Raw genomic sequence first — 25,493 nt, 5'->3', positions numbered from 1 at the left:
ATTCAATCATCTGATCAGTCAAAAACCTCTTTGTGTGTGATCTCATAGGTTCTATTCTGTTTGATAGTGAGATATATTATGATCTCTATCATAATATTATTGAAACTCTTTTCAATGGATTAAAATAATTCTAACTCAGTCCACCAAGGATCATTGATCATCAAGATGATCCTCATGAGTCTCACAATCCACCAGTGACACCTAACAGTATGTAGTGACAATCCGGCGGAATAAAATATGAACCTGTAGGTGTAGTTAGCACATGATACAGTCTCTCTATCGTAAGTCTCGATCAGATGACAGATCATGGATGAATCATCAAATCTCAACATCGGTCATATGATAGATTCAATCAGCTTGAGTCAATATATGACTCTATGGAAATTCTTTTCCATCAATCACAATGCTATGGCCATAGACTTAAGGACTTAGTCTCTTAAATTTTATAGGACTACTCCCTTCTACTAGGATCGATAGATCCCATCTTGATGCACATCCTACTCTTATAGTGGACCAACTGTCGCTAACAACCACTACAAGGGCTCCTTGAGATCCATGTTGATGTGTCAGTCAAACTCCAGCAACCTCACTGCGAGTAGTAATGCCACCTCAGATCAAAGGACCAGTCATACAACTGCAGCATCGAAAAAATCACTAACGAGTGAGCAGACATCCATGTAACTTTTCGTATTGGTCACGCTCAGTGCTAGTTGTTCTCTAACAACTACTTGCACTCTCGCTCCAGTATCTCTACACTGCAGACTCGAGATTCATCTGTCCGAAGGAAGCAATCCATGTACTGGTTTATCCGGATCAGTCATTATCCCTATGATGATCTTATGACCAGAAGTAATTTAGGAATTAAATATTAATAACACATGTCTCAAATTCTCAACTCTTTAAGAATATGTGTCATCATCTTGTTAATCCCTTAGATGATTCATGGACACATAAACATGAATAGTAATATAACCGTCCAATAAATATAAAATTATGTTCTAGAGATATGAAATGTGTCAGCCAAGATTGGCTTCTAGGACATACATCTAACAGAGAAGAGCTCAAATCTCCATACCCACATAGAGATATATATATTTTAATTAAATATATTTTAGTGGTAGTCATATATATTTAACTTTTATGCATGTGTTAAATTATAAGTTATATTTTTTTTTTCATTTTTTTGCTATATTTATTTAGAAATTTTGTCTTATTGGAATTGGAACTATGAGATATAGATAAAAAATAATACACCATTTAATTTTATGATAATGAAATATTATTAAATAGTTGAAATTAAAGTGATTATGACCATTTCTTATTAATATTCTTATGATTAGTTAATTTTATAAACTTAGCCTTTGAGCTTGGAATTTGATTTAACCAAATTGAAGCATATGAGATTACACTAAGGAAACTGCTTTAGATCCAATGTTTATTAACTATTCTATTGGTTAAAAGTAAAATATCTTATTTTTAAATGAAAATAATTCCTCTAGTGAGTAAATATGTGAACCCTTAGCCAATAGGTATAATACGACATATCAGTAAACCACTAGTGGGTAGTTGGTCTAATTGAATCCTTAGCTAGTAGATCTATTGATCAATGAATCCATGACCAATGTGTATAATAATTGGCTACTGACTGGTTGGTATTGGAACAATTATACAATGTACATTTGAGGTTTTAATGAATTCAAACACCTTCTAATATACTTTAGTGTATTTAATAAGCATTTCTAAGTAACGTAGGTGAGGAATGCTACTGGAATCTTTAGGGAACATGATATCAAACTAGCAAAAGCTGAAGCAGAAAATGAACTGGAACTAAAAATAAGGGAATAAAAATTATGAGAAGATTAAAAGACAGTCTCAATTCCAATCTGACTACACATTAACGAGACAACGACCACCGGTATATCCGATTATGGATCTGTTGTGCGCACGTATCAAGCAGGTCGTCGGAGACCGCACGTTCCGCCTCACGAAGTATTGCCCGCTTTGGCTGGGTCCGGACCGGGAGCGTGCCCAGTGGTCCCCACCGGGGGTTGTCCCCCCAGCGTCACGCAGACGGCCTCACGGTTTTGTCCCTTGCATTGGGGTCAACGCCCCGCAAAAGGCGCCTCGTGAGGGAAGGTGTGCTCGTATCCCTCTTAAGCACATGCACACACCAGAGTTGCCCGATGTGGGACTATTAAGGGAGGTCCCCCCACAGCCTGCCCACAACAGATGCCCCCCACTCTGGAGGGTGCAGGTGTTGAGCGACAGGGGGCGGGTTACCCCTACCTGGCGCGCCACTGTTGTGCGTACGTGTCAAGCAGGTCGTCGGAGACCGCACGCTCCGCCTCACGAAGTATTGCCCGCTTTGGCTGGGTCCGGACCGGGAGCGTGCCCAGTGGTCCCCACCGGGGGTTGTCCCCCAGCGTCACGCAGACGGCCTCACGGTTTTGTCCCTTGCATTGGGGTCAACGCCCCGCAAAAGGCGCCTCGTGAGGGAAGGTGTGCTCGTATCCCTCTTAAGCACATGCACACACCAGAGTTGCCCGATGTGGGACTATTAAGGGAGGTCCCCCACAGCCTGCCCACAACAGATGCCCCCACTCTACTGTTGTGCGCACGTGTCAAGCAGGTCGTCGGAGACCGCACGCTCCGCCTCACGAAGTATTGCCCGCTTTGGCTGGGTCCGGACCGGGAGCGTGCCCAGTGGTCCCCACCGGGGGTTGTCCCCCAGCGTCACGCAGACGGCCTCACGGTTTTGTCCCTTGCATTGGGGTCAACGCCCCGCAAAAGGCGCCTCGTGAGGGAATGTGTGCTCGTATCCCTCTTAAGCACATGCACACACCAGAGTTGCCCGATGTGGGACTATTAAGGGAGGTCCCCCCACAGCCTGCCCACAACAGATGCCCCCCACTCTGGAGGGTGCAGGTGTTGAGCGACAGGGGACGGGTTACCCCTTCCTGGCGCGCCACTGTTGTGGCCGTGGCTCCGATGGAACCGGCAGTACTTCCGATGGTCGAGGCCCTTTGCCTTTATCTTCTCAGGGTTGGCCTCGATCCCTCTCTGAGAAACGAAGAATCTGAGGAACTTCCCGGAGGTCACCCCGAAAGCACATTTGGTCGGGTTGAGCTTCATTCGGTATCGTCGAAGGGTGTGAAACATTTCCTCGAGATCCTGAACATGGTCCGGGATCTGCGTGCTCTTCACCAGCATGTCGTCCACGTACACTTCCATGTTGTGTCCGATTTGGTCTTTGAAGACCTTGTTGACAAGTCGCTGGTAGGTGGCGCCGGCGTTCTTCAGTCCGAAGGGCATCACTCGATAACAGTAGAGACCCTTGGGAGTCACGAACGTGGTGTGCTCCTCGTCTTCAGGCGCTATCCGGATCTGGTTGTACCCGGCGAAGGCGTCCATGAAGCTGAGCAGTCGAAATCCGGACGTCGCATCCACCAGCTGGTCGATCTTCGGAAGTGGGAAGCTATCCTTCGGGCAGGCTCGGTTGAGGTCGGTATAGTCGATGCAGATCCTCCATTTCCTGTTGGCTTTCTTGACCATGACGACATTGGCGAGCCAGTCGGGATACGTAGATTCCCGAATGAAGCCTGCTTCGAGCAGCTTGTCCACTTCTTCGTCGATGGCCCTCTGCCTTTCTGGGGCGAAGGACCTTTTCTTCTACCTCACCGGCTTCATTGCCGGGTCGATGTTGAGTCGGTGAGTAATTGTTTCTGGAGGAATGCCCGACATATCTGCTGCCGACCAAGCGAATATGTCGGCGTTGGCCGTCAGCAGTTCCGCCAGTCGGTGACGTTCGGTGTCGGGCAATTGAGACCCGACCCAAACTTTTCTGTCGGGATTTTCTCCTATCGGGATCGCCTCGAGCTGCTCGGCCGGCGAACCCCGTTCTTCCTCCTCCCGTTGATCCAGTTTGTCGATTGTCAGGGGATCCTTTGTCTCGTCGTTTTGAGCGAAGATTTGGAAGCATCGTCGGGCGAGCTGTTGATCTCCGCGCATCTCTCCGACTCCGTTTTTGGTCGGGAATCGAACAAGAAGATGGTACGTCGAGACGATCGCCCTGAGGGCGTTCAATCCGGGTCGCCCGAGTATGGCGTTGTAGGCCGAAGGAACTTGGACGACCGCGAAAATGAGGGAGACCGTGCTTTACCGTGGTTCGGTACCGACCGTCACGGGCAGGGTGATTTCTCCTTCTGTCGTGACGGTGTCTCCGGCAAAGCCGATCAAGGGTACAGGGATCCTTCTAAGTCGGTCAGTTGACAGTCGCATTCGGGAGAAGGTCGAGTAAAACAAAACATTTGTCGAGCTTCCATTATCAACAAAAATTCGTTTTACATCATAATTGGCTATTGTCGCCGACACAACAACAGCGTCGTCGTGGGGAGTCTGGATGCCCCGAACGTCGTCTTCTGAGAAGGTGATTACATCGTCAGGACGCGGCTTTTTCGTCGGCTCCCCTCCTGTAGATGTCCCCGATCCCAGCCGCTTGGAGATCATGTTGATGACTCCGGCCGTCGGCTGGTTAGTCGGCGCCTCTTCAGTCGGTTGGGGGCGTCGATCGGCAATCGATCGGGTCGGCGGACCCTTCCGGAATTGGCCGAGATACCCCCGGCGGATGAGATTTTCGATCTCATCCTTCAACTGGATGCATTGCTCGGTGTCGTGGCCGTGGCTCCGATGGAACCGGCAGTACTTCCGATGGTCGAGGCCCTTTGCCTTCAGAGGCGGAGGCCGTCGCAGGTACTCTTCCCCCTCGATCTCCATCAGGATCTGTGCACGGGGAGCGGAGAGAGGAGTGTAGGAGTCATACCTGGGACGCACCGGCCTCGGAGTCTGTCGGCGGGGTGATTTTTGGATCTGTCGGGGTGGAGAAAGCCGACTATTGGCCGGGGGCCTGCTTGGTTCGGCGGGCTCCCGACCTTTTCTCCGCTTCTCCTTCGGACCCCTGGGCTCCGCCAAGCGTCGGTCGGACGCTCCCTCGTCCGCGCGCATATACTTGTATGCGCGCTCCAGTAGCTCGGCATATGTTCGGGGGAGGGTCTTGTCCAGAGAATAAGTAAATCGGGACGCTCTCAAGCCCCGCTTCATGGCTGAAACAGCCATGTCTTCATTGAGGTCCCGGACCTCGAGCGTGGCCGCGTTGAATCGCACCACGAAGTGTCGGAGCATCTCGTTTTCCCCCTGCTTGAGGGAGAAAAGGCTATCCGACGTTCGCGGCGGCTTTCGGCTGGTGCTGAAATGGGCCACGAACGAGTACTCGAGCTGCGCGAAGGAATGGATACTGCCCGATCGAAGACCGGAGTACCAAGCCCTGGCAGCCTTGCGGAGCGTTGCGGGGAAGCCGATGCAGAAAAGAGCGTCGGTTGCCCCTTGAATCGTCATGAGAGCTTTGTAGCTCTCGAGGTGGTCGACTGGGTCGGTGGAGCCGTCGTATGGTTCCACGTTCGGCATTTTGAATCGACTGGGAATCGGCTCGTCGAGGACCAGTCGGGAGAGAGGTTGGGCGGTCTGGAAGTCGACGTCGTTCGAAGACTTCTGGCCGTCCATCTGCAGTTGGGCGAGTCGGCGGTCGATTTCCTCGAACCGTCGCTCGTAGTCGTCCGCTCGTCGATGCTGGGAGACCCCAGGAGTGGAGCCTCCGGAAGATTCTGAGAGAGAGGCCGACGGTGTGCGCGGCCGCTTCTCCTTCCTTGCCCGTTCCAACGGGGAAGGAGAGGGCCGCTAGGACCGTCGGTCGTCGCGCCGTGGTCGTCCCTCCTCCTCTCCGTGGGAGCGCTGTTGGGAGTGCTCGTATGGAGGCGACAGGGGTCGGCGCGGCCATCGGCGGCTGCTCCTGGAAGGCATAGGTCGGGCCGCCGGTTGTTGCTGGAGGCTTTTGACTACGTCGGTCAGTACGGTTATCTGCCGTACGATGGCCGCAATCTGGGCCTCCGTGGTCACTGCAGGGCGCGGAGAGCTAGGCTCCGCCGCCGGTGGGGGCGGGGAGGCCTCTTCCCGGCGGGAAGAGCGCCTCGCCGACCCAGTGACTCTCGATCGTTGAGCTCTTGTCTTTGTCATGCTGTTTCCCCTACCTGGCGCGCCACTGTTGTGCGCACGTGTCAAGCAGGTCGTCGGAGACCGCACGCTCCGCCTCACGAAGTATTGCCCGCTTTGGCTGGGTCCGGACCGGGAGCGTGCCCAGTGGTCCCCACCGGGGGTTGTCCCCCAGCGTCACGCAGACGGCCTCACGGTTTTGTCCCTTGCATTGGGGTCAACGCCCCGCAAAAGGCGCCTCGTGAGGGAAGGTGTGCTCGTATCCCTCTTAAGCACATGCACACACCAGAGTTGTCCGATGTGGGACTATTAAGGGAGGTCCCCCCACAGCCTGCCCACAACAGATGCCCCCCACTCTGGAGGGTGCAGGTGTTGAGCGACAGGGGGCGGGTTACCCCTACCTGGCGCGCCACTGTTGTGCGCACGTGTCAAGCAGGTCGTCGGAGACCGCACGCTCCGCCTCACGAAGTATTGCCCGCTTTGGCTGGGTCCGGACCGGGAGCGTGCCCAGTGGTCCCCACCGGGGGTTGTCCCCCAGCGTCACGCAGACGGCCTCACGGTTTTGTCCCTTGCATTGGGGTCAACGCCCCGCAAAAGGCGCCTCGTGAGGGAAGGTGTGCTCGTATCCCTCTTAAGCACATGCACACACCAGAGTTGCCCGATGTGGGACTATTAAGGGAGGTCCCCCCACAGCCTGCCCACAACAGATGCCCCCCACTCTGGAGGGTGCAGGTGTTGAGCGACAGGGAGCGGGTTACACGCTCCGCCTCACGAAGTATTGCCCGCTTTGGCTGGGTCCGGACCGGGAGCGTGCCCAGTGGTCCCCACCGGGGGTTGTCCCCCAGCGTCACGCAGACGGCCTCACGGTTTTGTCCCTTGCATTGGGGTCAACGCCCCGCAAAAGGTGCCTCGTGAGGGAAGGTGTGCTCGTATCCCTCTTAAGCACATGCACACACCAGAGTTGCCCGATGTGGGACTATTAAGGGAGGTCCCCCCACAGCCTGCCCACAACAGATGCCCCCCACTCTGGAGGGTGCAGGTGTTGAGCGACAGGGGGCGGGTTACCCCTACCTGGCGCGTCACTGTTGTGCGCACGTGTCAAGCAGGTCGTCGGAGACCGCACGCTCCGCCTCATGAAGTATTGCCCGCTTTGGCTGGGTCCGGACCGAGAGCGTGCCCAGTGGTCCCCACCGGGGGTTGTCCCCCAGCGTCACGCAGACGGCCTCACGGTTTTGTCCCTTGTATTGGGGTCAACGCCCCGCAAAAGGTGCCTCGTGAGGAAAAGTGTGCTCGTATCCTTCTTAAGCACATGCACACACCAGAGTTATCCGATATGGGACTATTAAGAGAGGTCCCCCCACAGCCTGCCCACAACAGGATCCATCAAAAACGAGTCCCGATCCGTAGAAACGGCGCCTCTCGAGTCTCAAACCCGGAGTCCAGGTCACCTCCGTCGGAAAATTAAAAGATAATAAAAGGAGAAGCGAGCGATAGGATAATAAAGCGTGGCCTAGAGCTTGGCCGTCCGCGCGCAGTCTCCTCAGTGGCCGAGCCCGAAGGAAATGCTAGCGAACGCCACGCCTCCTACCCTCCTCCATGCCCATGGCGCCGGACCTCCTCCTCCTCTTCTTCTGCGAGCTGGAACAAGAGACAGCAGCAGAAGCCTCTTCTTCGCCGCCGCCGCCGCCTCCTCCTCCTCCTCTTCGTGTCATTCGCCGGGAGGACGAGGCGGTGTGCCTCTCTTCTTCCGTTCCCTTCCTTGTTTCCCTTTTGAATCGCTGCCGAGGCTGAGGGCAACGCAGCACAGGCCTCCTCCTCCTCGTAGCATCACCTCCGCAGAGCAGTCGGAAGAGAGGGGCTATGCGGGCACCGCCAATTCCACCCTGTACAAGTACTCCGTCAATATCCCCTTCGGCAACCGCCATGTGAGCTCTCCGCTACCTCCTTCTCGTCTTGCACTTCTTTTGTTCTTTCTTCTTGTTCTTTTCTCGTTATGTTTTCGGCCTCTTTTTCCGGCTTGAGGAAGGGGAGGGAAGTCTGTTCAGTTGTTGCTTATCTGTCATTTCATCTAATGCCACAATGGATGGATGGACTTAATTTTGGTCTGCCGAGCAAAAATCTTAGACTTACTTTTGGTCCACTGAGCAAAAATCTTCCTTGTTTTCAGGGCTTTTTAATTTTTATTCGAAAAGAAAAGGCAAAAAGAAAACCTGATTTTTCGAGTGTGTCTATTAAATGTTGTTTGGAATGAATTTTGGCTTTTTTCTTAATTTTTCTTTTGACCTGCGCAGGAGCTCCAATATTTTTTTTTTCCTTTTTTGCTTGCAATTTTGTTTCTCTTATTTTAACCGTCCTGTTCCATCTTTCCAGATCTTGGTGGAGACAGGCCACATTGGGAGGCAAGCTAGCGCTTCTGTGACAGTAACCGATGGGGAAACCGTAAGCAGTCTCTTTTAACTGCTTCAATAGTGACTTGTCTTCCTAGTTCACTACTCTTGAAATGGTTTTGTGATGTGATAAAATTGCGAGCTTATGCCTTTACAGACAAAAGGGTTAGAAACTGTTTGACCTTTGTACAAACCTGAAAGGTGAGAGTCATTACCAAGAACATCGTAGCACTGTGCACAAAGGAAGATGCTGTGTATATTGATTGATTTATGATGATCTAGCTGAGGGCCTGATGGCATTGCACGTGACCTTTGTTGTTGATATTCATGACCAAGAAAATATTAGTTCAGCATTGGTGAAATTATTCATGGATTCCATGTCAGATGTTGCATAAAGTAGGTCAGAGATGGTTTGCTGGATGACGACAATAGTTTGTATGGAGTGGCAAGTTAGAGGAAAAAAATGTTGACTCTTTCTCATTATATAATCATTTGATCATATGCTTTTGGCTTGTGTCCTCAATCCACCATATTGTGCATCTGTTGTGTTCTGAACCACATGAAATATCACCCTTGGTTGAGACACAAATATACAGCAGTGCAATAGAATATAGCACCTAGTCCTTATAACTTGACTCATTATCTAGGTTGGCCTATAGCTCTGGAGATATCTAAAATTGTGTGAATAATGGCAGGACTACATATTGTTTTCCCACATTAAGCTATTTAGTAAATTCTCAAAACATATTGACTGAGATATTGAGGTTCCCCACATGTACCATCTCCATTGTTTTCCATTCCTCTTTTTCTGTAAGCATATAAAACTTGGCTTTGCTCTCTTGTTTTTCATTCTGTTGGTAGGCCTGCTTTGTGCATAGAAAACATGATTAGGTTGGAAAATGGAATTTAATATGCAATGAACACTGTACCTATTTTTATAGCCAATCTATTACTCATTGTATATCTATTTTTCATAATTAATGTATGCTTGGTGATAATTTCCTTTTTTTTCCAGTTGTTTAAGAGAGTGTAATCTAAGAAACTTAAATTGTTTGGCTTGCTAAAGGTGAAACCTTGACTAGTATTTACTTGGAAGTCACCTAGCTTTGAGGGGAGAGAGGAGGAAAAAAAAAGTTTTAAAGGTTAATATTTTCCTATGACATCATTTGCATCATTAACTGAAGTACTCATCTTGAAAGTAAATCCAAGATATTTGATTCTTACTTGGTTTATTTTTTTATCATTTTTCTACCCACTTCAAAAAATGTCCTTTAATTAGTGATGCATGTCTAGAGGCTAGCTGTTGGAGAGTTGATATTCTCTCTATTTAGTCCAACAACACATCCCATCCACATTTTTTATGTTGTCTCTATGATGGGTTTTGCAGATTGTCTATTGTTCAGTCTGTTTGTCTGATGTTCCGAGTGAGCCTTCTGATTTCTTCCCACTCGCAGTAAATTATCAGGAGCGCCTTTCAGCTGCAGGCCGGACAAGGTATAAGATATATAAAGTTTATGTAAGTCAGTGGCTTTCATATTTTTCTTATTGCTTATGGTGTGGCTTGGTTTCAGTGGTGGGTTTTTCAAACGGGAAGGGAGAGCGAAAGACCATGAGGTGAGAGGAAAAACTTTTGTTAAGAATTTTGTTCATATTATGAAACAATTTCATGCCATGCTGTAAATTATTTCTATCGTTTTACACATAATCTTGTTTATGCAAGTGGATCATTGGTAACCCCATACAGCTGCACATCCAGTGACCGCCATCACAAGGTGCAACACCCTGAGAAGCTCATGCATGAGAAAAGAAACATAAATAAGAAGAATGAATACATAGATGGAGAATGAGGTGAATAACAAGTTAGAAGGAGAAAAGCTTGTCCATTAAATGAAAGAAGGCTTTAATGATGCAGAAAGCAGTTGTCATATTGTGAAATGGGTCAAAAAATCATGCATCTAGAGGGTTGTGAATGATTGAAATCAGGCATAGTCTCTGTCTAGTTTTTAATTCTTTCTGTAATTTCTCTTGTTTTTAATCAGTTGTGTGTTTGTGTTTGTCTACAGCATAGATTTAAAGATCTGAAACATTAATAGGTAGCTAAATCAGGTATGGTAGCAGTACTGTTCAAGCTACAGTACCCATGGCCATGAGTAATAGTCAGGTGCTTATGGAGGGAATTTCAGGGATCTAAGTTTTTTTATGTTACAGTGTCTTTATTATACATTAGGATCTGCTGAATCCATTCAATTGGTTTTGGAGTTCGGAGAGAAAAAAAAAGAGGATTTTCTTCTTCTCCTCGGAGATTTGGTGTTGTATTCCTCCTCTTCCTGCCCTCTTTATCTCTCCTCCTTCCTCTTCTCTCTTTTCTTCTTCTTTTTCTTCTTTTAAATATTTATTTTCCTTTGTTTAGCGGTGGTTTATTGATTACTTTTCTGGAATTTCTAGATAGCACCCAATAATTTACTTGTAAACCTAGTAAAACATGATAAAGGGTCTGCCGACCATCTGTTGCATAATCCCAACCCTTGGGCTACATCAACGAAGTATTTCATGAAATTAAAGCAAGAGATGAGTTTTGACAAATGAACATAGAAGGATACCATAAACATGGCCAGAAAACCTGGAAACAGACTGGCAACTCTTTAAAAATCATTGTGAAACTCCTTTTCTGCTCTTTCACCAAGACTAATCACCAAACTTCGCTTGTTTTAGTACTATTTCTCATTTGCTTCCATTTGTTTCCCTATTTTGATGACATAGTGTCAAATTTGTTTGCTGAGCATGTTGACTGGAAACACCTGGTCAGACAGAGAACATATGGTCCAAGTAAATATTGTATTTAAGAGACAAATTATCTTGGTAGGATGCTCTAAAGTTTCTACAGTACAAGAACATCATTGCTACGGTTCATAAGAGTTGTCATTGGTACACTTTATAAGAGTTGTTATTGTGCACTCTTATCGGCATACATTACCATTTCTGAACATCACTGGGGTCACCAAACTTATATCAACCACCTTGTTTGACTCCGTATCCATGGCCATGTCTTTATTAAATGCAGAGCAGTCTTCAATGTCCTTGATATTAGTTCATTTGGATTATGTGTCCTAGGCTTCGAGCATGTTGTTTCATTCAAGGTCTGAAAAACTAACCATACCGTGATATGATATTTTCCTTACCGAGGGCATACCATGTAGTACTGCTGTATTTCAGACCTTGATGAAACCATGAGTAGATATGGGGACATATCATGGTGTGTACCATACCAATATTTGACTGGTACACCCCCATATTGTGGCATTTGAAACCTTGCCATCATTATCCACTTCCGGTTCCTTCTTCCTATTATAGTTTTTCTTATGCAAATCTTTACTGTCTTTCTAACAAGTTAAATAAGATAAGTTACCGATGTTAAGACAATATCTTCTGCATTAAGGTGGAATGTGGCCTTTGTTTATCCTTTGCTTCTTGGAAGCACCACATATTCTGTATCAAAGCAATCGACAAATCATGCATACATGAAATTCTTCTGATGAAAACTTGAGACGATCTATTGGGAAATCAATCGTTATTAGCTGCAATCTTGTAGCTGTGGTGCTGCACCCAGAAGCATATCTATTATTGATCAGGTTTATAGAAGCCAATTTAGTTCATTTCCAGATTTTGACATGACCATGTTTTCAAATTACAATATACCAAATAGTTATATGTGCATGTGTTTTTTCTGCATTTGTGTTGTTTCACTTTGACACTTCCAAGGAACTCCTGTACCATCGTCTGACAACTGGAACCAATAGCCAACCATCTTGCTGTTCTGAGGCTACTAGGAATCAGCCTTGTTGCTGGACATGTTTTGGTTGCTTGGCGAAGAAACAAACATTGGCGTACCTACTTCATTTATCCTTCTATTTATTTAAATAGGGCTTATGCTTCCAAAGGAGTCTTACTGTTATTGAAGTTTTTGCCTTAAGTTGTGCTAATATGTCAACTTGTGTGAACAGTACTAGAAGCGGTTTTACTGTCTCCAAGTACTTATGTCCATCGTACAGACCTACATAGCTCATAATTTTATGAGGAAGCGACCTATATGATGCACAAAAAACAAAATAATGTGCAAAAGAAAACAAAGTGGCAATGTAAGAAAACAATGCAAAATGTTTCTTGAAATCTGCGTAGCATTATTTGTCTGTTATGTATGATAGATCAAATAACAAATGTTATTGAGGATTTTGAAAGATATAAGAAAGCTAAGAGAGATGCAAAAATTCTAATAATTGAGGCTAGATATGTAGTGTATGATAGTTCATGATGGTTGTGTTCGAAGGTACATAAGTATGAAATTTATAGAATATATAAAATAAGAGAAAGGAAATAGAAGAATATTGATTAAACTTAGATGGATTAAAGAGTGAGGACAGTCAGACACTGGTAGAAGATGTGCAAATTGAAGAACGATGGAGATGTTATTTTCAGAAATAGTTAATTATGGATTTATTTCTTGATAAAATTTTGTCGCAGAGATGCAATTTTGAAGTTATAATGGTTCTCTTCATACAATTCATATAATTGAAGCTGAGATAGCTTTTATAACAATGAAAAAGGCTAAAGCACTAGAGCTAGATGAAAATATGTATTTAAGTTTGGAAAGCCATGAGAGATGTTGGGATGTTGGCTTACCAACTTGTTCAATGAGATTTTCAAAATCAAGAGAATGCTAGATGATTGGAGAAGTATCGTGTTCATAACTGCTCGAACAATAGGAGAATTAAATTTTTGACTCATGCCATGAAGTTATTTGAAAGAGTATTCAAACAAAGAAGAAGGAAAGATACATCAACCTTGTAGAGCCAATCTGTATTTATGCATGAAAGATTCAATCAAGGAAGACCATCTTATTGAGGCAATTATTTAAAAACATGGAAAAAGGGAAAAAGCTACTTGTGCTCTTTATTGACTTGAAGAAAGGTTATGATATGGTGTCAAGAATACATTAAAATCATTCAAGATATCTAATTACATATATTGGAGCTTTGAAAGCATTAGGAGTTGCTTTGGTACAATTAACATATTTCCACTTACAATAGAATTGCACCATGAATTGGCACCAAGTCTATTTTGTTTTATATTAATTATAGATGCATATGTACTATCACATGTTTTACTCAGATGGTATGGTGTTGGATGATGAGAAAAGAAAAGTTGGTACTAAATTGGATTGATGCAAGAGAGCCCTAGAGAATAAAGGCCTAAGGATAAGTAGGACAAAGATAGAGTAAATGGAATTCAATTTAGGTTAAAATCAAAATTAAGTTGAGGTCCAATTTAGATTGATGGACAAGAAATACCACAAAGCAACATATTTCATAATTGGGATCTATTATATAAAATAATAAAGAGATGGATGTATTTGTGATCGGCTAGAACTGATTGGATGAAGTGGAGAGGCCCTTCTGGGTATTATGTATTCGATGAGTAGCTTGGCAATTGAAAAGAAAATTTGATAGAACAAATATAAGGCTTGGAATTAAATTTTGAGCAATAAAGAGGTTTTAGGAAACAACTTGAGTGAGGAGAAATAAGAATGTTAAGGTGGATACGTAGTAAAACTAGAAGGGATAGGTTGAGAAATGAGCATATTAGAGGAGCTATTAAATTCAATCCTGATATCTCAAATTGGTTCCAAGACTCGGTTCTAATAGCCACAAGGGTGGGTTTAATTGGCACCACAACCTTATTGAGTTAGATTTTGGATATAATCGTAGACATACACAAAATCCAATGGACCAATCAAAGATCTTGTGATTGAGCTTGGATTTGATTTGGAATGCATAGTTTCACTGGAGTACTAATATAATCTGATTTGACAAAATAAACATGATATGTCGCAGCTGGCCCAAATTGTATAATTCTACTACTTATGTCCAAACTCGTAGCTTGAGTATGTATTTCAAATGAGAATGCAAATTCCAACTAGGTCATATATGCATTTTACTTAGTTCAGTCTGGTAGCTCATCATTGTATTTTATGACATCCTAGGATAGGTGTTGGCCATTCGTCTTGTCATTTTGGACTTTGGATTGGAATAGTCAATGTTACCACAGCTTGAAAAATCTAAGGAAAAAAGAGATGCATCCAAAAAAGTCTATACATTTCAATGATTATTACAAATGTAAGCAAAATTAAGTCATTGATTGATGGCCATGAATGTGCAGAAAAATGAGTACTTAAGAAAAATATTAGAAGCCAGATGCCTTTTACTCTGTGATTTTTCTTGACAATCAGCTTCACTCTTGAGTTCAAACTAGATATGCAGTTCTTAGAAGTATGGATATAGCCTGATCTGAACTAATTCTAATGCCTTGTTACCTCTGAATGTATGAAAATGATAAACATATTAATCTTGTTATGAAATCAACTAGCATGGGGAGGTAAAAAAAATCTTCTAAGATTCAATTAAAATAAGTTGCCGATAAAATTGACTTCCCACTGCTGAGAAGCGGTAATATTAGTTATTTTCTGATTAAAATGATGTTTATTTATTTCTTTTATAAATGATCATAAAATACCCCATTCATTTTACCCCTATCGCTCCTTATTTTTCATGAAAATGGCTGGTAATATAGGCAGTATAATAGCCATGATCCCCTTGTAGGGCTGGACTACCAAATTAGTGCCATGTAATTTTTGTTGTAATGGTGAATAATGACTTAAACAAGTAGAAAAATAACAGTTAAGGGGAAACTTACCAGAAAAGCTAAATATATATTCAAAGTCAAATATCTATTTAATTATTTTTAATGTTGATTCCCATGGGTGTCAACCCATAGTCGAATAAAATAAAATAAGAGAACAAAATGACCTCGAACCATTGGATACCCAAATATTTAAAATTAAGATACATGCATGTTTTTAAAGGCAAACAAAGTGTGTACAATACAAGGAATTGTGCTAGTGCTTCATGAAGGGGTAAAAATGAAGTAAATAACTCCAGTGAAAAAAATTAGAAAAACAAAATTACATGATCATAAAATTTATGATGATGCTACATATATGGATAATGAAAGAAAAAGAACTGATTTAAATAGATTGCTCAGGTGAGACTAGGTTATATGTAGAGGATTGGACAGGGTGGGTGTTGGAGAGAGAGAGTAACAGTAGAGGTCAGGGGTGTGGTCAGAGAAAGTGACTGTGCAGGATATGGGGAAAAGTAGGGGAGTGGTAAATTAGGTATTGGAAAGGAGACTAGGGGATGATTATTAATTAAATAGAGAGAGGCAGGTGATGGGGGTGGTATATAGAAATGAGACACATGGGGCCAATTCCATAAGGTTGGCTCTTTTTCTCTCTTGTTGTTATGGCATTGTGATTTCATGGTAGGAATTTTGAAGATTTCTCCATTTCTCTTTTTCTTGGTCAAAGGAGAACCTCCTATTCCCATGCCATTTTTTCCTATTCATTCTTGGCTTCCTATATTAATATATATATGAACACGAATGAAGTAGTTATCCCTATTAAAGTACCATGTCCTTTCCTTACAGATTCAGATATAGCATATTTTTAATAAAAAGTGCAGTTTTTATCTTTTCAATGTCGTTGAAATGATTTGTATACTTGTTGCTTGCAGGTCCTTATTTGCAGATTAATAGATAGACCTTTGCGCCCAACAATGCCTAAGGGTTTCTACCATGAAACACAAATACTATCATGGGTAAAGATTTCTATTAGTATTGTAACCTCAAAAGCAGATGTCATAACTTAGTTGCTCTTTAATATTATTATTTTTTAAAGATTTATACCTGTACTTTCTTCTAAGTAGCAGAATAGATGTATCATCTAGACCATATGTTTTCACATATCAAAACTATAGGCAGTTTTCACATGACAACTTGCTTAACTATGTCTTGATCTTCCCCATGTGCACTCTTTTCATGTAGTAACAGAGAGTAATGACTTTTCAAATTGTTTACTTTTGGTAATACATAATATTTGTCATATTCCAATATGTACTCATGTATTGTGCATATGAATGTGCATAAGGTTTTCTTCAAATTGTCAATGAGTGCATACATTGCTGTTATCGAGAGGGGAGCGCAGAAAAGGTAAATGTGATGCATATTCAGTGCATGTACAATCTAAGACATGGGTAATTGGAATTGATTGGACGGAAAATGAAAAGGCATGCATGCCATATGTAGATAAGATGAGGAGTACATGGGTTATTAAGACTAAGAGCAAGGGTGGATAGAAAAAATGGACAAACTTGCTACTTGTGATTGATGAAGTGATCAATTATATGGATTGCTGTCACGAAAGGGGTCATATGGATTTTTTTTTTTTAAAGTCATAATGTCATATAATATAATCAAGCGAAGCTAAAAGTTTGATCATGGGCAAGGCATTGAAATCATAAGACATTCCAATATTTTTGAAATGTTATGGGTGAAGTAAGATTTGTTAGGTCAATAAATACATTTACTTAGATTTTGAAGGTACTGAAAAGATTGTAATATTGGAAAACCTATGGGTCAAGTAAGATTTGGTAGGTCAATGAATACATTTACTTAGATTTTAAAGGTACCGAAAAAGATTGATAACTAGAGAACTACATTGGATCTAGTTTGGAGGAATAAAGGCAAAGTACCAGACTAAGCCAACTATTGTGATATCAAACTAAGATGAAGTGGTGTTTGGATGCCTGGGTATCTGATGTAAAGCAAATATGCTAGGGCATGACTATATCTTTTGCTTATTAGGAGAAAGGTTCTAAAACTGGTATTAGAGGTGGTACTAGTTTTTGGCTGGACCAGTACACTACTAGTATGCCTTCTTGCGAGACACAATATGGGCTCTATCCCAGTATCGTACCGGGACTCAAAATCCATTTTTTGTATTTACAATTTTTTTAATTTTTATGCATACGAGGCTATTGGGTTGACTTTATTCTGTACTTTTAGTGATCTAATTCTATTTTCAATGGGATTATGAGTTCGGATTGTTGATATTGATATTGATACTTGTTAAGCCAACATGGATCAATAAACTAGCAATATTTATCAGTGAAAAATGACATAAGTATGGTGTCGTAAAAGGAAAATGGATAATACCTTACTTTATAAATCAATTCCAGGTGAAGTATCTATGATCCTTGTTGGGACAATTCAACTGACCCCCGATTCTGACTCTAGATTGGCCTCATAAACACAATATGCTGACTGACAATCAGTTGACCGACCAACAGTCGGCTATTCTCAGTTATCAACGGACAACTACGACAACTCGGTTAATATCCGACCGATGACCATCGGCATATCAGAGTTTAAGGACTACGAGCGCAAGTTTAAGGAGATCGATCGCCAACTCGCCCGACTTCAGGTGGAAGGTCGGAAGTCCTCCAATGACTAGACTTTCACACTGTCCAACCTCTCTCAGTACATCCTGGACGAATCGATTCTGTCTCGATTCAAGATACCGCAAATGGAGCCATACGATGGCTCCACCGATCCAATCAAGCATTTGGAGAGCTATAAGGCTCTTATGATGATCCAGGGGCAACCGACGCCTTTTTATGCATCGACTTTCCGGCGACTATTCGGAAGGTTGCTCAAGCCTGATATTCTGAGCTTCAGTCGGGGAGCATTGACTCCTTCGAGTAGCTTGAGCATTCTTTCGTGATCCATTTCAGCACTAGCCGAAAGGTGCCATGGACATCAGACAGTCTCTTCTCCATTAAGCAAGGCGAGACAGAGATGTTGAGAGATTTTGTAGCTCATTTTAACGCGGCCACACTTGAGGTCAGGGATCTCAATGAAGATATGGCCATATCGATCATGAAGAGGGGTCTGAAGGGATCCAGATTCACCTATTCTCTGGACAAGACTCTTTTTCGGACTTATGCTGAGCTTTTGGAGTGCGCATACAAGTATATCTGCGCGGATGAGGGTGCTTCTGACTGGCGTCAAACAGAAAGAAAAAGTCAGAAAAAGAAGCAGAAGAAAAGTAGAGCTCCGATCGAATCAAGTCGGCCAATCACTAATAAATGAGCTTCACCTCGATGGAGTCCAAAGCCAAATAGCTATGGTAAGTATGACTCCTATACTCTTCTTTCTGCTCTCCGTGCATAGATCTTGATGGAGATTGAAGGAGAGCAGTATCTTCGACACCTGTCAATGAAAGCGCCATCGAGGAGCCATGACAGAAAGAAGTACTGTAGGTTCCATCGTGATCACGGACATGATACTGAACAGTGCATGAAATAGAGGTCCTGATTTGACAAGGTTACCTTAAAAAGTTTCGACGAGATTGTCCGACTCAATCTCCTACCGACTAACAGCCTCAGTCACAAGCTGAGGAAACGATCAACAATCAACCAACGGTGGGAGTCATCAATATGATTTTTGGGTGACAGAAGGATCGGAGGGCAACTTCCGAAGAAGAGTCGGCAAAGAAACGACGACTTGATAATGTAATTTTTTTTCAAAAGATGATGTCCAAAAAATACAAACTCCCTATGATGATGCTGTTGTTGTCTCGGCGATGATAGCAAACTATGATGTAAAAAAAATTTTAGTTGATAATGGAAGCTCAATTGATGTTTTTTTTTATTCGACTTTCTTCCGAATGCGACTATCGACTGATCGACTCAGAAGAGTCTCCATGTCATTAGTCGGTTTTACTAGGGATGCAGCTACCGTGGAAGGAGAAATCACTCTCCCATTAACCGTAGGAACAGATCCACAACAGAGTATTGTTCTTTTGACATTCACAGTCATCTGAGTTCCCTCGACTTATAATGCCATACTCGGATGATTTGGACTTAATGCCCTGAGAGTAGTAGTTTCGACATGCCATTTGCTGGTCAGATTCCCAACAAGAAATGGAGTTGGAGAAATGCGTGGAGATCAACAGCTTGTTCGATGTTGCTTCCTCATCTCCACACAAAATAAACAATCTAAAAATTTTGTTCGTCGATAAATTGGACCAAAGAGAAAATGAAGAAAGGGGTGAACCAGCCGAACAACTGATTTCCATCCCGCTAAAAGAAGAAGATCCTGAGAAGACGGTCCAAATTGGATCGCAATTGTCTGATCCGGAGTGGCAACAACTGATAAATCTACTAGGAGTCAACGTCGATATTTTTGCTTGGTCGGCTACTGATATGCTAGGCATTCCTTCGGAGATAATAACCCACCGGCTAAACATTGATCTAAAAGTTAGGCCGGTAAGACAAAAGAAAAGATTTTTTGCTCTTGAAAGATGGAAGGTCATCGACGAAGAAGTCAACAAGCTCCTCGCGGCTGGCTTCATCAAAGAAGCTAATTGTCCCAATTGGCTCGCCAATGTAGTGATGGTGAGAAAAGTCAATGGGAAATGAAAAATCTGTATCGATTATACAAATCTAAATGAAGCTTGTCCGAAAGATGGTTTTTCTTTGTCGAAGATCGACCAACTAGTTGATGCAACTTCGGGACACCGACTCTTAAGCTTCATGGATGCCTTTGCAGGATATAATCAGATTCGGATGGTGTCTGAAGACGAGGAGCACATAGCCTTCATAACCAATAAAGGCATCTACTGTTATAATGTAATACCGTTCGGTTTAAAGAACGCCGGAGCTACTTACTAACGGCTAGTCAATAAGCTATTCAAGGCACATATCGGACGAAATATGGAAGCCTATATGGATGATATGTTGATGAAAAGCACCCAAATTTCTGATCATGTCTGAGATTTGGAAGAAGCCTTTGGTATATTTCGACGACATCGAATGAAATTGAATCTGACCAAGTGTGCATTCGGAGTGACTTCTGAATTTTTTTTTGAATTTCTTGTGTCACAACGAGGAATTGAAGTTAATCCCGAAAAGATAAAGGCTATCATCAATATGAAGTATCCAAGCTTCAAAAAAGAGATACAACAATTCAATGGAAGAATCGCTACATTCAGCCGATTCATCTCAAAATCGATAGAAAGATGCTTGCCCTTCAAGATCTTGAGACAAGCAAAAGATTTTTCGTGGTCAAACGAGTGCCGACAGTCCTTCAAAGATCTAAAACAATATCTGGCATCTCTACCATTGCCTACAAAATCAAAAGTTGGAGAAACTTTGTATCTTTATTTGGCGACTTCGATGGAAGCAGTTAGTTCGGTACTTGTCTAGGAGGATGAAAATCGAATTCAACGATCTATTTATTACACCAGCAATGTGCTTCATACTGCCAAAATAAGATATTCAAAGGTGGAGAAGATGATCTATGCCCTGATCATATCATCACAGCGACTTCGCCGATACTTCCAAGCACATCCCATTGTTGTCTTGACAGATCAACCGTTGAAGGTGATTTTATACCGACCCGATACTTCAGGACGAATGACAAAGTGGGCAATAAAACTCAGCAAGTTTGATATTCAATCTCGCCCATGTTCATCGATGAAGGCACAAGTTTTAGTTGATTTCATCGCCGAATGTACCATACCTGACAATAATCTCGAGAATGAATCCAACAATAAAATAAACAACTTGAAACTCCCAAGCCCGACTTGACATCGGTGTGGATGCTACATATTGATGGAGCATCCAATGCACAGGACAGTGGAGCTGGTCTCATCCTCACTAATTCTGAAGGGATTGTAATCGAATATGCCCTTCGATTTAATTTTAAAGCTTCAAATAACCAAATCGAGTATGAAGCTCTCCTAGTCGGCTTGAAGATTGCTAAAGAGCTTGATATTGACAGTCTAAAGATCTTCACCGATTCATAGCTGATTATCGGACAGGTTAAGGGCGAGTTTGAAGCTCGAGACTCCATTATGATGAAGTATCTTAAGAAGGTGAGAGATTTTGTATCGACTTTAAAATATTTTGAGATCTCTCACATTCCAAGAACAGAGAATGCTCGAGCCAACGCACTTTTCTGATTTGCAACCATTTCATTCAACTTGCTGGGTCGGACATTCATCGAATATCTTGAACATCCAAGCATCGATAAAGTTGAAGAAGTGCTACAAGTCAATGATGAGCCAAGCTGAATGGATCCGATCATCCAGTACTTGACTGATGAAATTTTACCTACAGATCCTTCAGAAGCCAAACGACTTAGATGGATGGCCTCACAATATGTTTTGATGAATGGCCAACTTTATAAGAGATCGTTCTCTCTTCCCTTACTGAAGTGTTTAAAATCTGCAGATGCCGACTATGCACTTCGAGAAATTCATGAAGAAATTTATGGAAATCATTTGGGGGGCAAATTTTTGGCTTATAAAGTCTTACGACAAGTATATTATTGGCCCACCATGAAAAGAGATGCAGCTGAATTCGTCCGAAGATGTGAACTATGTCAGAAGTATGCAAATATACAACATCAACCGATCAGTCAGCTAACATTGATTGTTGCACTATGGTCCTTCGCACAATGGGAAATCCACGTACTCGATCCTTTCCCTCCAGCATCTGGTCAAAGAAAATTCATAGTGGTTGCCATTGATTACTTCACCAAATGAGTGAAAGCTGAATCTTTGGCACAAATCACTGAAAGTAAGATGGAAGATTTCATTCAGAAGTCGATCATATACAGATTCAGTCTAGCACATACCGTCATCACTGATAATGGTCGATAATTCGACAATCAGAACTTCAAAGAGTTCTATGCGAAATTTTACACTACGCACAAACTCACATCAGTCGGCCATCTACAATCCAATAGTGAGGTGGAAATGACAAATCGAACAATTCTATATGGTCTCAAGATCAGACTGAATGAAGCTAAAGACTTCTGGGTGGAAGAATTGTATCCGATCTTATGGACATATCGGACAACTCATATACGGACGGGAGAGTCGTCGTTCAACTTGGTCTATGGAACAGAAGCGATGATTCCACTTGAGATCGGATTACCATCAATAAGAGTTGAACCGTATAATGAGTCGAGCAATTCAGAATATCAGAGAGCCGATCTAGACTTACTTCCGAAAGTTCGACAGCATGCTCAAGTTTGAATGGCAACATATCGGCAAAGAATAGTCCGATATTATAATGCAAAAGTTAAGCTGAAGATCTTCCGTCCAGGAGATCTGATCTTAAGAAAGACAGAAGTTTCAAAGCCTCTGGACCAGGAGAAGTTGTCTTCAAATTGAGGACCCTACAGAATAACCGAGATGCTTCGATCAGGTGCATATCGGTTGGAAACTCTTGATGGAACAACTATCCCTTGGACTTGGAATGCCGATAATTTAAAGATGTATTTTCAATAAAGTTGTTCACATGTACAATATTCAGAATGAAATATTGAAATTCAGGATCATAAAAGCTTCGATCAACTACATTTACAAAATGACATCAGGTCGATAAATAATCGGTCGATTTTTACTGACTACATCTCGATTTTTCATTGTAAAAACTGACATACCGACTACATCTCGGTTTTTCACTGTAAAAATCGACTCCAGTCGAATGACTACTTATGTCGACTTAGTTTTAACTAAGCAGAATATTATGCCGATTCAACTCCGATCGAATCGAAAATACACCGACTTGACTGCGGTCAATTGAAAGATATTCGGCTAACAATCGTCTATCAAATATCTAAACATACCGACTTGACTACGGTTAGTCAAAGGATATTCGGCTTATCACCGTCTATCTAAATGCCTAAAAGATAAGGTATGTCGACCGACACTCGACTAACAGGCAAACTCTACTACAGTTATTACTGAACATCCGATTCGTCGATGGGTAATCGGTTGTCCGACTATGATTCTACAACATTGAAAGTACAAAGAGGAAAATACCAAAAAGAATTTGTACTTAAAATTTTTTTTTCTTTTCATTCATTGAAGAGAAGGTTACAAAATTGGATCAAAGTCCGATTACAAAATTTGTCTGACTACAAAAAAAGAAAAAAAAATGTTATACTGATCACTAGTCGTTTTCTTCATCACCTTGCTCCGGCACAGCTTCGATAGTTGGAGCAGGTCCGGGTGCAATCGGTGCATCTTCTTCAGCTGGTACGGTGCCCTCTTCAGCAGCCTTTTCTCCCGAACTAGGAAGAACGATGCTGCTTAAGTTCAAATTCGGATACAATTTTTCGATCGCATCTCGATCGTCCTCATATCCGACACAGTAGGAGGCAAATCCACCCTCGAAAATCTTCTCCTTGAATTCTTCTGAATCTTTGAAGTTCTCGATAGCTCGACTCAGGGTGCTTCTCGTTGACTCTGCTTCAGCCTTTGCGGAGGTCGACTCAGCATCGACCAGTGCCAGCCTCTCTAGGGTGGCCCGATGCCTTCCGCGCTCCGCTTCCAGCTCTTCAATACAGTCGTCTCTCTCTCTTCGGAGCCGACTGATGGAGTGCTTCTTGCTCCTGATCTGAGACTTGAGAGACGTGATGTTCTGATGAGCCGACTCAAGATCGGCTCTGGAGGACTGAAGGTCGGTTGTCATATGGGAGACTTCTTCTTGAAGCTTCTTCTCCTGTTCAATTGTCGCCTGGAGTTGTTCGACCACAGTAGTCTTTTCAGCATTGGCGGCTGCCATCTTATCCATTTATGATTGGCGAAAGTCGGCGATCTTTCGATATCCGCTCTTTAAAGCGTGCACATCGTGCGCCCACTGAAAAGAAAAAACAAATCAAGTCAGATCAAAAAAAAGAGAGGGAATGTCGGAAAATTACTCCAAGTATCGTCGGGTAAAAGGAAGAAAACATCTCAGACACTGTCCGATTCTTCCTATTCTCCCTATCAGTTGGGAGAAGAGCAGCTTCGATGAGTCGTCTGGCCAATAATGGATTGGCCAGAGCCAACTCATCGATCGAGATCCGGATGTTGAAGGTGGAAGGCCCGTGGACGACCCATCGTCGGCAGAAATGGCTGGCGCCTTCCCTCGGTCTTCGGTTGGCAGTCACGGACTTAAGACCGTCGGAAAGTTAGTACTTGACTGCGCTCGAGACCGCTCCGCTGGAGGAACCAATGGCGCAGCAGCAGATTGTTCGGGTTCGGTCGTGACTGTTGATTCGGCCTGAACCCCCACTGATGGAGCCGTTGATGGTTCTGCCGCGGCCCCTTTATCTCTCGTCGTCCCGACTCCAGCAGACGGCGCATCAGTTGGAGGAAGCGTTGTCGGGGCCGACAACGTTAGGACCGGCTCGAGAGCTATCTCCGACGGAACGTCGGGTTCTCTTGTCGGTATCGACGGGGTGTCAACCCGACTCTTTCTCGACGGTCGGGAAGATCCAGCGTCGGTCACTGTCCTCTTCTTGGCAGTATGCAGACGGATATTGGCAGTCGACACTCGTGCCCTTGTCCGCATAGCTGCAATCAAAAGAAAAAGATCAGTACAAAGTTCAAAAATAGACAGAAGAAAAAGTGAAGTGATCGATTATGTTATATATAGAGAAGTTATCGAACTAAGTCTGGCATCGTAGAGAGCCTGTTCGGTCATCAGCTCTCGCTGCGGTGGAACTTCTATATCCTTTGGTCGGAGGAAGTCTTTTCGATCAACGACATCCACCCGACTATTCTCGTTGGGGCCAGTTCTCGGATCGCCCCAACACGAAGGAAAGCCCCAGGAGGAAGAAAAGAAAAATTGGTTCTTTCATCCATGAATGGATGATGGAAGACCGGAGATAAAAGAAAGACCCTTCCTCGGGTTGAAAAATCATCAATCCTTGGCCTTAGGGTGAGGACGGAGAACAAAGAAAGCCTGAAATAAAGAAGGACGAGGATCAGTCAGGATAAGACGACATAATGAGGCAAAACTCATGATCAGCCAGATGGAGTTTGGAGCTAGCTGAGCAGGACAGAGATCATAATAATCAAGAAGATTCCGGACGAACTTCGGAATCAAAAATTGAAGATCGGTCCGAAGGTCCTCGACATAAAATGCGACTTGGTCCGGAGGAGAGTTCATCCGACCATCCGGACTAGGAGCGGAAAGCTGATATTGCTCCGGGATGCGGTACTGTTCCCGGAGCCGCTCAACATTGGGCCCAGATAAGGAAGAAACTTCCGTTTTCGGACCTGAGAGAGAATCGTTGGTCGGATTCCCCGATCGACTATCCTGAGAAGAT

General features: G+C 43.4%; 1 protein-coding gene across 6 annotated transcripts in view; it reads left to right on the top strand.

Moving 5' to 3' along the window:
- The first annotated feature begins 7,537 nt into the window (after positions 1–7,537).
- LOC105035219 (probable polyribonucleotide nucleotidyltransferase 1, chloroplastic) overlaps positions 7,538–25,493 on the top strand; it is a 180,824-nt gene continuing 162,868 nt past the window's right edge. For 4 of the 6 annotated variants that reach the window (XM_073259588.1, XM_073259589.1, XM_073259587.1 and 1 more), the window contains exons 1-5: positions 7,538–7,967; positions 8,413–8,481; positions 9,817–9,923; positions 10,001–10,043; positions 16,055–16,138. In XM_073259588.1, coding sequence (XP_073115689.1) covers positions 7,605–7,967; positions 8,413–8,481; positions 9,817–9,923; positions 10,001–10,043; positions 16,055–16,138 — 666 coding nt within the window. In that variant the 5' untranslated portion in view covers positions 7,538–7,604. The remainder of the gene's footprint in view (positions 7,968–8,412; positions 8,482–9,816; positions 9,924–10,000; positions 10,044–16,054; positions 16,139–25,493) is intronic. The other 2 variants (XM_073259586.1, XM_019847267.3) reach the window with 1 other exon arrangement.

Source organism: Elaeis guineensis, chromosome 6, assembly GCF_000442705.2.
Source record: "Elaeis guineensis isolate ETL-2024a chromosome 6, EG11, whole genome shotgun sequence".
Classification (NCBI taxonomy): domain Eukaryota; kingdom Viridiplantae; phylum Streptophyta; class Magnoliopsida; order Arecales; family Arecaceae; genus Elaeis; species Elaeis guineensis.
The sequence above is the reverse complement of the archived record's forward strand: the minus strand, read 5'-3'. Positions and strand labels throughout refer to the sequence as shown.